This window comes from Gigantopelta aegis, chromosome 1 (genome assembly GCF_016097555.1).
Source record: "Gigantopelta aegis isolate Gae_Host chromosome 1, Gae_host_genome, whole genome shotgun sequence".
In the NCBI taxonomy this organism is placed as follows: domain Eukaryota; kingdom Metazoa; phylum Mollusca; class Gastropoda; order Neomphalida; family Peltospiridae; genus Gigantopelta; species Gigantopelta aegis.
In genome coordinates, this window is record NC_054699.1 from 27,700,741 (window position 1) to 27,714,319 (window position 13,579).

The window sequence follows — 13,579 nt, forward strand, 5'->3', positions numbered from 1 at the left end:
TTTTCTTGGATTGATACCGTTATCAAACCCCTGAAGCTGTATTTAACAATTCTTGACCTTTAACCCTGACAGGTGACCTTGAACTTGTCAGAAAAAAGTTGCACCTAACGTTTTTAAAATCTCCAACGCATAAGCTTCAAAATGGTGTGTGTTACTTGCTTTATTCATTAAATTCCCACGGGAGATTATATGTTGACAACTGGCCCTGGTCTTTTTGTTCGTGTAAAATAATGGTTTATTTATCGAATGGAGAAAAAGACTCTTTCACATTCAGTTATGTGGGATACAAAAAGCACACCTTCAGTGGTGGAAATTGTCACCATGGGACTCGGCAAGCCTCGTGCCGGGTCGATATTTCCACCACCTCATGTGTACGTTTTCTATCCCACATGATCACAATATGATGGAGTCGAATTAGTCTTCTGTAAAACGTGACACGTAGTATAGTGAGCAGAAAGGTGAGACTATCGTATTGTGAGCACAAGGCAATGTACTTGACATAAGTGAAACATAACAGTCATTTTATTTTGCACTTCACAAATGTTAAACTGTGGTGATCACCAACCACGTCTTGCATTTCACAGAAGTCACTTTATAAAATTGAGGCATTAGTTGCAGGGTTTGAATTTTACAAGGGCAATGTCAGCAAAGTTTGTGGTTGCCCTCCTTATTTGCTGTAAGGCAAATAAAACGCCATGGTGCCCTACCTCGTTTACCATTGTGTCCTTACATTCCATGTCGTCATACATTCCATGTTGTATTTGTAAAATTATAAAATTATCATATGATATAAGTGATCCACATCCAACGGTTAGAGCCGAAAGCACCAGAGTGAATTAATGTTTGTGTATTGGTGCCCCTCATAATTCTGTTAATAAACCGGAGGTAACACTTCCCATGCCCCCCCCCCCCCCCCCCATCAAAATTCATCCCTGCAGTAGTGATGACAGAGCTTTTTTTAGCGACCCTTCACGTTTGAATTAAACAGTTTATGACTATTTAGAAGTTGGATGACTACATATTTATAGTTTTAAATCTATAATTTGGTAATCTTGTTATTGTCACACTGTTTACAATATATTTCAGTATAATCTTCAGTTTTGGTTTGTTTTCGATCTCTTGGTTTCAGTCTATGACTTCAGTGTTATATTTTCAGTCCAGGGCTTCTAGATTATAGTAGCCCCACCCCCATGACTAGTGATATTCAATTTCGGGCTAGTAAATAACTATCATTGCTATGCCCAATGACTAGTTAAAAAAAAGTTGTCAAATGCAGCATTTAAGTCTATTTTATTTACATATGAATATCCTGTCCCCATCCCCCACCGACATCTTAGTGGGTTTTTTTTTAGTTCTTTCTCCTTCTTTAGGTGACATATCCGATTATTATTATTAGTAAAATTGTAATAACTTAGAGTAAAGTAGGGCAATGGCTAGTGAATTTTTAATCGTGGCTAGTAAACGTTTGAAATCACTGATCCTATGGCTGGTTGATTTTATAAAAATTCTGGAAGCCCCGCACTCTTGTTTTCAGTGTGTTATTGTTAACCTGTTGCTGTATATGTGTTTGCAGATAGACGTTGCGCTGAAGACGTTTCTCCCCGAGTCTGTAGAGAACCCTGAAGAGTTCTTCAAGGAAGCGGTGATCATGCAAGAACTGGACCACCCGTGTATCACCAAACTGATCGGCGTTTGTCACGATGAAAAACTCATGCTGGTAAATATCTTCTTTTCTTTCCTGTGTGATTCACAACATCTTTATGATTCACATCTTTATATTTACATCTTGACATTCACAATACCTTTATGTTTCACAAAATCTTTACATTAACAAAATCTTTATGGTTCAGTACATTTATATTCAAAACATTTTTTATGGTTCACAACATATTTATGGTTAACAACATTTTTATGGTTCACAACATCTTCACATTCACTACATCTTTACAGTTCACAACATCTTTTTATTTACAACACCTTTATGGGTCACAAAATCTTTACATTTGCATATTTATGGTTCACAACATCTTTATCCTTCACAACATATTTACATTCAGAACATATTTATGGTTTGCAACATCTTTATGATTTACATTTTTACATTCTTAACATTTTTATGGTTCACAATTATTTACATTCATATCAACATTTAGTCCATAGGTTTAGAGCCCAGTTTAAATGTTAACCAATGCTTTTCTTCGAGCTCAGTTTAAATGTTAACCAATGCTTTTCTTCCAGCCCAGTTTAATAAATGTTAACCAATGCTTTTCTTCGGGCCCAGTTTAAATGTTAACCAATGTTTTTCTTTGGGCCCAGTTTAAATGTTAACCAATGTTTTTCTTTGGGCCCAGTTTAAATGTTAACCAATGTTTTTCTTTGGGCCCAGTTTAAATGTTAACCAATGCTTTTCTTTGGGCCCAGTTTAATGTTAACCAATGCTTTTCTTTGGGCCCAGTTTAAATGTTAACCAATGCTTTTCTTTGGGCCCAGTTTAAATGTTAACCACTTCTTTTCTTCGAGCCCAGTTTAATGTTAACCACTGATGTTTTTGCTGTAGGTGGTGGAGTACATAGCGATGGGCTCGATGAGGGAATATCTACTCAACTACCCGAATGACATCTCGGAGAACGACCTCTACCTGTGGGCCACTCAGATCGCCAGTGGAATGGACTACCTCATGGAGAAACGCCTTGTTCACCGTGACCTGGCCGCAAGGAACATACTGCTCAAGTCAAAACAGCAGGTGCTTGTCTAAACATACTGCTCAAGTCTAAAACAGTAGGTGGTAGTCTAAACAGCAGGTGCTAATCTACACATAATGCCCAAATATAAAACAGCAGGTGGTAGTCTAAACATACTGATCAAGTCTAAACAGCAGGTGGTAGTCTAAACAACAGGTGCTAGTCTAAACAGCAGGTGCTAGTCCAAACATACTGCTCAAGTCTAGACACCAGGTAGTAGTCAACAGCAGGTGCTAGTCTAAACTCTAAACATACTACTCAAATCTAAACAGCAGGTGGTAGTCTACACAGCAGGTGGTAGTCCAAACAACAAGTGGTAGTGTAAACAGAAGGTGGTAGTCTAAACAGAAGGTGGTAGTCTAAACAACAAGTGGTAGTGTAAACTGAAGGTGATAGTCCAAACAGAAGGTGGTAGTCTAAACAGAAGGTGGTAGTGTAAACAGAAGGTGGTAGTGTAAACAGAAGGTGATAATCTAAACACAGGGAGGTAGTCTAAACAGAAGGCGGTAGTCTAAACAGCAGGTGGTAGTCTAAACATACTGTTCAAGTCTAAACAGAAGGCGGTAGTCTAAACAGAAGGTGGTAGTCTAAACAACAAGTGGTAGTGTAAACAGAAGGTGGTAGTCTAAACAGAAGGTGGTAGTCTAAACAACAAGTGGTAGTATAAACTGAAGGTGGTAGTCCAAACAGAAGGTGATAGTCCAAACAGAAGGTGGTAGTCTAAACAGAAGGTGGTAGCGTAAACAGAAGGTGGTAATCTAAACACAGGGAGGTAGTCTAAACAGAAGGTGGTAGTGTAAATAACAAGTGGTAGTCTAACAGCAGTTGGTAGTGTAAACAGAAGGTGGTAGTCTAAACAGAAGGTGGTAGTCTAAACAACACGTGGTAGTTTAAACAGAATGCCGTAGTTTAAGCAGAAGGTGGTAATCTAAACAGCAGGTGGTAGTGTAAACAGAAGGTGGTAGTGTAAACTGAAGGTGGTAGTGTAAACAGAAGGTGGTAGTGTAAACAGAAGGTGGTAGTCTAAACAGAAGGTGGTAGTGTAAACAGAAGGCGGTAATCTAAACAGCATGTGGTAGTGTAAACAGAAGGTGGTAGTATAAACAGAAGGTGGTCGTCTAAACAGAAGGTGATAGTCTAAACAGAAGGTGGTAGTGTAAACAGAAGGTGGTAATCTAAACAGAATGTGGTAGTCTAAACAGTAGGTGGTAGTGTAAACAGAAGGTGGTACTCTAAACACAAGGTCTTAGTCAAACAAGGTGGTGCTCTAAACAACAAGCTATGTGTAAACACTAAGTGGTAGTCTAACGGAAGGTGGTAGTTTAAATAGAAGGTAAGAGTGTAGGTAATAGTCTGAACAGTTTAAGTGTAAGGTTGGGGTAGGGGACTTGCATAAGTGTAACACACACAGCATGTGTTCGTCTTCATCAGGTTGGTTAGGATTAGGGTCAGATAAAAATTATTATGACAACAAAATGTTTTTTAGGGGTTTCTATTAAACGATAAACTTGTTTTACATGTTTTGTTTATACAGGGTGTAAATTATTTTTTATTTCACCAGGTGAAAATTAGTGACTTTGGTTTATCACGAGCTCTTGGAGTTGATAGTGATTACTACAAAGCAACCCATGGAGGTCGATGGCCCATTAGGTGGTAAGATCATTTACTTTATAGGTAGTACTAAACCAAATAACTTCCGGCTGGGTCAAAGTTCGAGATGCACAGAACTTTTGATAGAGATGTGAACACCACAAGTCCTGTGATTGGTGATAAATGTGTGTTGGTTGTAAAAAAAAAAAAAGTTTCATCTCGACAAAACGTATGCAATTTTATTTCATCTAGTACCACTGTGTCAAATAGCCTTGTGCTTGAAACATGTATGGGGTACCTGTAAAAAAAAGTACTCGAATTTTGTGCGGAACTAGAGTAGTCGTAGACGCTACCCGTTATCTCGGAAATTAGCAGCTTGACCACCATTTTTTTCTTATTCACTTTGAGGGTGAGGGGTGGCAGTATTTATATCTGTGGCGTTTATGTCGATTGATATGCTGCAGGTAGGAGTTTTTGCCACATATGTTGCTATTGTCGTCTATGGGATTTGATTTGGTGGTATACACCCTATATACTGGTCACAATGACGTAAATATACAAGTAGTGATATCAGCCTTGGCGGTGTAGTGATATCAGCCTTGGAGATGTAATGATATCAGCCTTGGAGATGTAATGATATCAGCCTTGGTGATGTGCTATCAGCCTTGATGATGTAGTAATACCAGCCTTGGTGCTGTACTGATATCAGCCTTGGTGATGTAATGATATCAGCCATGGTGGTGTACTGATATCAGCCTTGGAGATGTAATGATATAAGCCTTGGTAATGTAATGATACCAGCCTTGGTGATGTACTAATATCAACATTGGTGATGTAATGATATCAGCCATGGTGGTGTACTGATATCAGCCTTGGAGATGTAATGATATAAGCCTTGGTAATGTAATGATATCAGCCTTGATGATGTAATGATATCAGCCTTGGTGGTGTAATGATATCAGCCTTGCTGATGTGATGTCAACCCTAGTGATTTAGTGATATCAGCCTTGGAAGGCCTTGAACTTAAGTTTTTCAGTGGTAGTCTACCGGGCTACCAGGTTATAAAATCTAGTCGTGAATAAAAATTGATAGCGTCATAAATTTAATACATTTTTTAAAAAGAAAGAAAAATGCAAAATCATTTATTTGTATTCAAACATGTTGTTTTAGGCTATTTGTTTTAAATTATGAGCAATATACTGTGAAATATACACTTATGAAAATTACATTATAGACCTTAATGAACAATAAAGTATTTTGTTTAAATAATTAAACAGAATCTGGGGTATTGTTAATTTATCATTAAAGAGCAGATAAGTAGATATTTTAGATGTACTTTTCGGGTAGACAAGTGAAAAATTCTAGTTTGTTTTTCTATCACTGATTATTTATATTTGGGTAGATTTAAAACCTGATTAAGAAAGTCATATCCAGAAATATTCAAACCTACGACATTAATATGTGACAGAATCAAGCGTCTCATATGTCACATTAAATAATATCCAAATGATTTATTTTATTCTTGACAAAATATGTATGGATAAAAAATATTTAAAAAGAAATCCCTACCTACATTTGAAACTACTGGTCGGAAATGACGAACAAAACAAAATATTTTTAAGGATTGCCTTCAAGGATGGGTAAAAATCTAACAACCACCACCAAAATTATTATTATTATTATTATTTGTCTTTATAATTGTTTTTTTTGTTTTTGTTTTTTTTGGCCTAATTTCGTAATGAAGGCTTACAAAATATTATTGAAACCGTTTTCACGTGTAGAACTGTGATAATCGTACGATTCTGAAGATTGATGTCGCATATTTTAATACTTAAAATGGCTGTAACTATCTTCGATAGGTGTGTCTGTAACATAGGTGTCATTTTAAAAATCTTAACAAAACTATCCTGTTTCCCACAACAATAGCAGTTTTTATTGATGACAATAAACTTGTAAATGCCTTAAGCCAATTATCCCAGCCAGGGAGTCACTATGTATGTGTTTGTGTTAACAAGGTCAAATGTCATTTTGAGTAAGGTGATCGTGCAAAGCTATAGTAAACGATGAGAGAGATTTAATTAAAACTTTGTAAGAAAGATTAATATTTTTCACATTGTAAATATTCGTCAATTTATACATCCCTTTAACATGATAATAGATATTAAATTTGTAAACAATAACCTGACAATTTCAATAGGTAGCCTAGAAGGAAATAAACCGTTATGGTTTAGTTTATATTTCAGTTGGGGGCAAATAGTCTTGATCATACAAGATGTTAGTTATAAGTAGGCGTTAAATCAACAGGCCCTGTTGTTGACTGTCATAAATGTCTACGAAAATGAAAATGCCATTACTCTCAAGAATTTCCATGACCCATACCAACCCTGTATATCTGGCCACTGAATTACATCAAATTCTTTGTATAAGTAAGCTATGTTAAAAATAAATCTTACCACTGACAAATATACTCATTTATTTCACTAAATCATATTGTACAATCGCCAACTGTGGGTCAGACTAGGGGAGCAATTAACACTATTACAGCGACTACATGCCAAAATATTTAGTAGCCTGACAAACTACCAGGTGTAGACAGGTGTCTGAGTGAGTTATTGGTAGCCAAAGCACACCGGGCTACAACTAAGATCGAGCCCTGCTTGGCGATGTAGTGATATCAGCCTTGGTGATGTAGTGATATCAGCCTTGGCGATGTAGTGCTATCAGCCTTGGTGATGTAGTGATATCAGCATTGGTTATGTAGTGATATCAGCCTTGGTGATGTAGTGATTCAGCCTTGGTGATGTAGTGATATCAGCCTTGATGATAGTGTAATCATCCTTGGTGATATAGTGATAGCAGCCTTGGTGATGTGTATGTCGTGACATCAACCTTGGTGATGTAGTAATATCAACATTGGTGATGTAGTGATATCAGCCTTGGTGATGTAGTGATATCAGCCTTGGTGATGTAGTGATATGAACCTTAGTGATGTAGTGATATGAACCTTGGTGATATAGTGGTATCAAGCTTGGTGATTTAGTGATATGAACCTTAGTGATGTAGTGATACTATCCTTGGTGATGTAGTGATAGTAGCCTTGGTGATGTAGTGATATGAACCTTAGTGATGTAGTGTTACTAGCCTTGGTGATTTAGTGATAGTAGCCTTACTGATGTAGTGATATCAGCCTTGATGATGTAGTGATATGAACCTTAGTGATGTAGTGATACTAGCCTTGGTGATTTTGTGATAGTAGCCTTGGTGATGTAGTGATATCAGCCCTAGTAATGTAGTGATTCAGCCTTGGTGATGTAGTGATATCAGCCTTGATGATGTAGTGATTCAGCCTTGGTGATGTAGTGATATCAGCATTGGTGATGTAGTGATTCAGCCTTGGTGATGTAGTGATTCAGCCTTGGTGATGTAGTGATATCAGCCTTGATGATGTAGTGATTCAGCCTTGGTGATGTAGTGATATCAGCCTTTGTGATGTAGTGATTCAGCCTTGGTGATGTAGTGATTCAGCCTTGGTGATGTAGTGATATCGGCCTTGGTGATGTAGTGATATCAACCTTGGTGATGTAGTGATACAAGCCTTGGTGATGTGATTCAGTCTTGGTGATGTAGTGATTCAGTCTTGGTGATGTAGTGATTCAGTCTTGGTGATGTAGTGATATCAACCTTGGTGATGTAGTGATATCAGCCTTGGTGATGTGATTCAGTCTTGGTGATGTAGTGATATCAGCCTTGGTGATGTAGTGATACAGCCTTGGTAACATTTGGTAATTCTAACATATAGTTTTAGAGACGAAACCCGCTACATTGTTCCATTAATAGCAAGGGATTTTTTATATGTACCATCCCACACAGTATAGCATATACCATGGCCTTTGATATACCAGTCGTTGTGCACTTGCTGGAACGAGAAAGAGCCCAATAACATTTGGTGAGACAATGTTAATAAATGAAAAAAAATCACCAACCCATTATGTGAGCTCGCGGGTGTATGTCACAAGTGATTAGATAACTAAAAGAAACAACACATAAAACTAATGTAAGTTTGCTACATTTATTTACATCTGAAAATAATAATCATATACACTCACACATTTCAATCATCACTCAAACCATAGGCCTATTCATCATACATCAGTGCACACTAACATAACCCCTCGCACCCAAATCTTTCTCTCCATCACACATTTAACTAATTTCACCGGTCACCATCATACTACAGATGATCATCACACTAATCAATATTAACTACACACAAATACAACTCAGTGTCTTAAGTATATGTTACATCACACATATAGCACCACGTAATATTTAAAATATTACGTATTCAAAATAAAATATCAGTGTCCGCTTATGACTTCATTAAAACAATTTTATTTTATTTTATATAACACCCAAAGTCACTTAGTTATATTAATATAAGCAGTATTCCACATACCACTTTCTTCCAATTAGCAACTATCACTGCTAATGATTCAACACATACATGAGCACGTTGTTAACTAATACAATTATGAACTAATTGCACAATTTATCCTTCTGTTCACCTTCCGAATTCACCACACCTTGCACAGTATAATAATAATATTACAAAACAACAATCCGTTGTTTTGTTTACGTAACCCGAACATAGCTACTAAATAGCCCACACATGGATCTTCATCTCCACATTACCACCTCACTGCACTCTCTCTAGTGTACCACTCCCCCATGAATTCACCAAATCTCCACAAGCTCAACTCTCAGCCACATCTTTTTACAGGCAAGCCATTTTACATCTCTCGGTAAATCTTCACACAGGCAAGCCACCTCTACATCTCTCAGTAGACACTACTGCTGTACGAGCTATAACAGTTACCTCTTACAATGCTGTAACCAAGATACACTTAATTACTATGATGTAACACCTTTATTCCATACACTTTATATACGAACCAACTTCATCTCTTTACTCAATGTCCACACTATACAAGTTATACTAAACATTCATTATCAACATTTTATAAAATTAATATGTCACTGCCATACTACTACACTTTAACATACTACAATTATGTTTTATAACCATCACAAAATAACAATACATACTAAATATCAAATATTTGTTTACTTACGGTTAAGCAATAACCCGAACTATAAACACCCCTGCGTGTGCTGTAACCTCACCGTGGTGCAGGGGTGTAACAATCTCTTTGAGAATGGCCAATACAGCACAAACGTTTTGAGTAAAATTCAGTATCTGTAAAATTCTGTGATATTTGTGTTTTTGCACAGTTCTTTACACTGTTTTTGTTTAAGTCTTGAATTTTTATATTGATGTTGATCATCACTTTATTTATTTGCAGTACCATAGTTTGATACCCAATAGCCGATGTATTTTTCGTGCTGGGGTGTCGTTAAACATTCATTCATTCATTCGAACTATAAACATCAAAGTCTTTCATAAACTTCTGTCCAACTTGCACAAATCTTGTTCACTGCTCTCTCAAAAATAGATCACACTGCCCCAAACAATAACTAAATCATCTATTTTATTCGCAGTCTTTTCAGTTACCAACTACTCCTGCTACAAGCTATAACAATACAAATTCTTACATTGCCTAGTTAATCCCATACCAAGAAACCTTAAGTTTCATGATCCAAGCTATGACTAATCTATTCCATTTCTCTCAAATGTACAACCTGTATTACCGTATACTTGATAATAAGTATTATACTATAAACTTCAAATGTATAACTAAAAATACCACATGTGTACTAATATTCATAGTATAGTAAATCTACAAATAATTACTTTCAAATCACATTCTACTCTGATTACCCTTGACTTGTGACAGTGTATTAATCCAAGATTAGATGAAGAAACAAATAATAATATGAAGCCACCCTATAAGAAAAACCTCGTCTATATATAAATAAAATGTTTGGGTTCCTAGGTACGCACCAGAATGTGTTTTCTACGGAAAATTCTCCCATGCTAGCGATGTCTGGAGTTACGGAGTCACTCTGTGGGAAATGTTTTCTCGCGGCGATTTTCCATTTGACGGTTTTGCGAATGCAGATCAAGTAAGAACAGTATGCTAAAACAATGTAAATATGAAAGATAAGCAAGATAAGTGTTATTTGTTAGAAGAATAGACACTATCGGTGTAAAAGATAAATGTATTTTATTAGAAGGGTTTCTGTCAGAGGTTAAAATTACTTAACCTAAAATCTTTAAAATGTATTGATATATATATATATATATATATATATATATATATATATATATATATATATATATATATATATGAGATAGATGGTAGTACTGTAGGTTGTGTTAAAGTCCATTAAATGCAGTGTACATTTTCAAAGCATTTTTTATCAATCTATCAATTATTTTATGTGTCCTTCTATCCTTCCCTCCATCATTCAAATATCTGCCAATACTTCTGTAACTCAAAGTGAGCCAGCTAGACAATTGTGACAGTTGAAAGTGAACAATCGGTCCAGAATTGCCAGTGGCTGAAAAGCAGGCATCATATTCTGCCAAAACAGAATGGTGACTGTAGAATAAATGACCAATTCCACTTGTCAAAACTGACTTACTGATATAAAGAATCTCAGAGACACAAACATAAAACAGCATATATATATATATATGTGTGTGTGTGTGTGTGTGTGTACACACACACAAACATATATATATATATATATATATATATATATATATATATATATATATATATATATATATATATATATATATATATATATATATATATATATGCACCACTGTTAACTATGTTCTTTTGCAGGTAATCTACTAGTCAAAACTGTATGCATTAAACCCGACTTCCTGATAGAAAGAGTCCCAAAGATCACAGCATAAAAAGTGGATTTTAAAATGTGTATATTCCCCTGTTAATTACATGTATGTTATTTTGCAGGTAATACTCAAAATTGTACTTTAAACCTGACTTACTGATACTGATACAATGAGGCCCAGTGATTTCAACATAAACCAGAATTTATATATAGGGAATAACTGGTTACTGTCTTAAGATATCGGCTTTAACCTGCGAAGGTTAGAATGGCGGATGCAGCGAGGTTCTTCCGAGCTGCCTTCGCCATTCGACATGAGCAGGAGACAGTAACCAGTTATTTCTTTTATCTTGCAATTCTACAGGAATATTCGGAAAATGATTATTTATTCCAGTTTTGTGTAAGAAAATTGAGTATTGTCAACCTAGCAAGGCTTTTGCCGTATGACGTCATACAAGATGCATGACGTCATTATTGTAAGACGCTCGCTACATTCTGTCACATTAAAAAACTGTTTCTAAACTCTAATTCATAAATATATATACAAGTTTTGTATTGTCATCGTAAAACTTAGTTATTTGTATTTACGGCACTTCAACAAATGATTTAAAGAGTATGTTTATTGAAAATCTACTCTGAAATACACGAGTCGAGTTGGGCTTATGTCACGTGACCTATATTGTTGGTCAGTGACCAAAAATATAGAGATTTATCTAGTCATCATATCTTGCCAATGTATACAGTGATTGCGATATATATATATATATATATATATATATATATATATAGATATATAGATATATATTCCCCTCTGCTGTTAATTATGTTGTTTTACAGATACTCAAGTTCGTTGAAAGTGGCAAGCGTTTGTCGAAGCCGAAGAAGTGTCCTGACCAGGTGTATGAGAAGATGTTGGAATGCTGGTCATGTACACCTGAATGTCGACCAACATTCAAGGATTTGAATGCCTTTTTTAATGATCTAGTTCATGTATAAATACACTCTCTCATTTGTGTCAAAAACAGAAAGATCATCACTGTAAAGTCCATACCCATACCCATAGCTAGAATACAGATATTCTTTAGACCTTTAGGTATATGTACCAGAGTGAGCAGGGCTTGTGGTTTCCCACACTTCCCCCTCCACCCAAATGCTGAGCCATAAGATTATATTTTTTCTTGTAATATTAAAACCACCAAAAAAAACAAACCTCCCCAGTAACCTTTCAGCCAAACATTCACTTTAAGGCAACACACCACCATTCGCCGTGTCGTTACTTGCTGTAGCAGCTTAATATAGTTCGGTTTAAGAAATAGTTCCTCATAAAAGACAATTCTGATATGCTTTTTGAAATCTTTCTTTGATGATTACACGTAGGATGACCTCTATAGTATTTAAATAACTTGTTATATGCAGTACTAACTGATAACGACTGTGGAAGTGGTACGATGCCACTTGTATAACAGCAACAGCGGTCGGGCATAGGGGACATTAATTGAAAAATATCGTGGTCGACCTATCTGGATTTGTTTTACACAGTACATGTCAGTTTAGAGGACTCCCTGAAATTAGTAGTCACATGATCCTCTAGACAGTGTTATATTTTTCACAGAATTTATTCTAACATATAAATTGTATTGAACTGCATGGAGTATTTAATGGTGGTGTGTAACCTTAAGCATGGTTATGAAAATGTGTTACATTTAACAGTATGTCAAGTGTTCTTGTGAATTTTCCAATTGTACTGAATGAATGTTTTAAATATGCTAATTTTGTATTACATTTTAACATTTTACTAAAATAAATTGAATATTTGGACAAATGGTGTATTTATTGATATAGAGCTACTTATTTAGACTTTATTAAGATATAAACAAAACAGTCATACTAATTGTTATCCCGGTCATATTTAACTCAACCCTGTGTGCCCAAATATACATCTAGACCAAATGTTTTTGTGGAATAGGTTCACAAACACACCACACATTTACTTGCAGGGTGTATCAGATGACATCCACCACCAAATATGATGACCTTCGTTTGTCTATGTCAATGTCAAAGTGTGGAATGACAGGAAGCAAACTTGACCCCAGGAAAAAATGTCGACCTGTCAACTTTACCACATTAACATATTAAAAGGGTAAATTATCAAGTAGGGATTTGGAAGAGAGCTCATATAGTCCATGAGCCATAGGGGTCGGTGGGTACCATCGGGGCGGGGGAGGGGGGGGGGATGCTCTAGGAATGGAACATTTATGATATCATTGCAGGACTCGCAGATTTCTGTGTGTATCTACCCGTTTTAGAGTCTCATATAACACTTTTTTGTAGCATTACAAAATACAACAGTTTTATTTTTCAGTAGAAATTTAACATAAAGTTTAGGCTGAGCACCTCAAATATTCTCTGTAAATGTTCTAATTACA

At 35.9% G+C, this 13,579-nt stretch overlaps 1 protein-coding gene across 1 annotated transcript; it reads left to right on the forward strand.

Annotated features, from left to right (window-relative positions):
- Window positions 1-246: 246 nt before the first annotated feature.
- On the forward strand, window positions 247-12,975 carry LOC121373594 (tyrosine-protein kinase HTK16-like). The gene is made up of 6 exons (XM_041500321.1): window positions 247-375; window positions 1,535-1,717; window positions 2,558-2,743; window positions 4,303-4,394; window positions 10,286-10,415; window positions 11,991-12,975. Exons 1-6 carry the CDS (start codon window positions 247-249, stop codon window positions 12,147-12,149), a joined length of 879 nt encoding a protein of 292 aa, XP_041356255.1. The 3' UTR covers window positions 12,150-12,975.
- Window positions 12,976-13,579: the final 604 nt, after the last annotated feature.

What these genes read in the sequence shown, in the direction of transcription:
- LOC121373594 (XM_041500321.1), top strand. Translation starts at nt 247, where the DNA reads ATGGAGAAAAAGACTCTTTCACATTCAGTTATGTGGGATACAAAAAGC. An exon ending in TGCTCAAGTCAAAACAGCAG is followed by an intron (nt 2,744 to 4,302) that starts GTGCTTGTCTAA and finishes TTATTTCACCAG; the next exon opens with GTGAAAATTAGTGACTTTGG. An exon ending in GTTTTGCGAATGCAGATCAA is followed by an intron (nt 10,416 to 11,990) that starts GTAAGAACAGTA and finishes GTTGTTTTACAG; the next exon opens with ATACTCAAGTTCGTTGAAAG.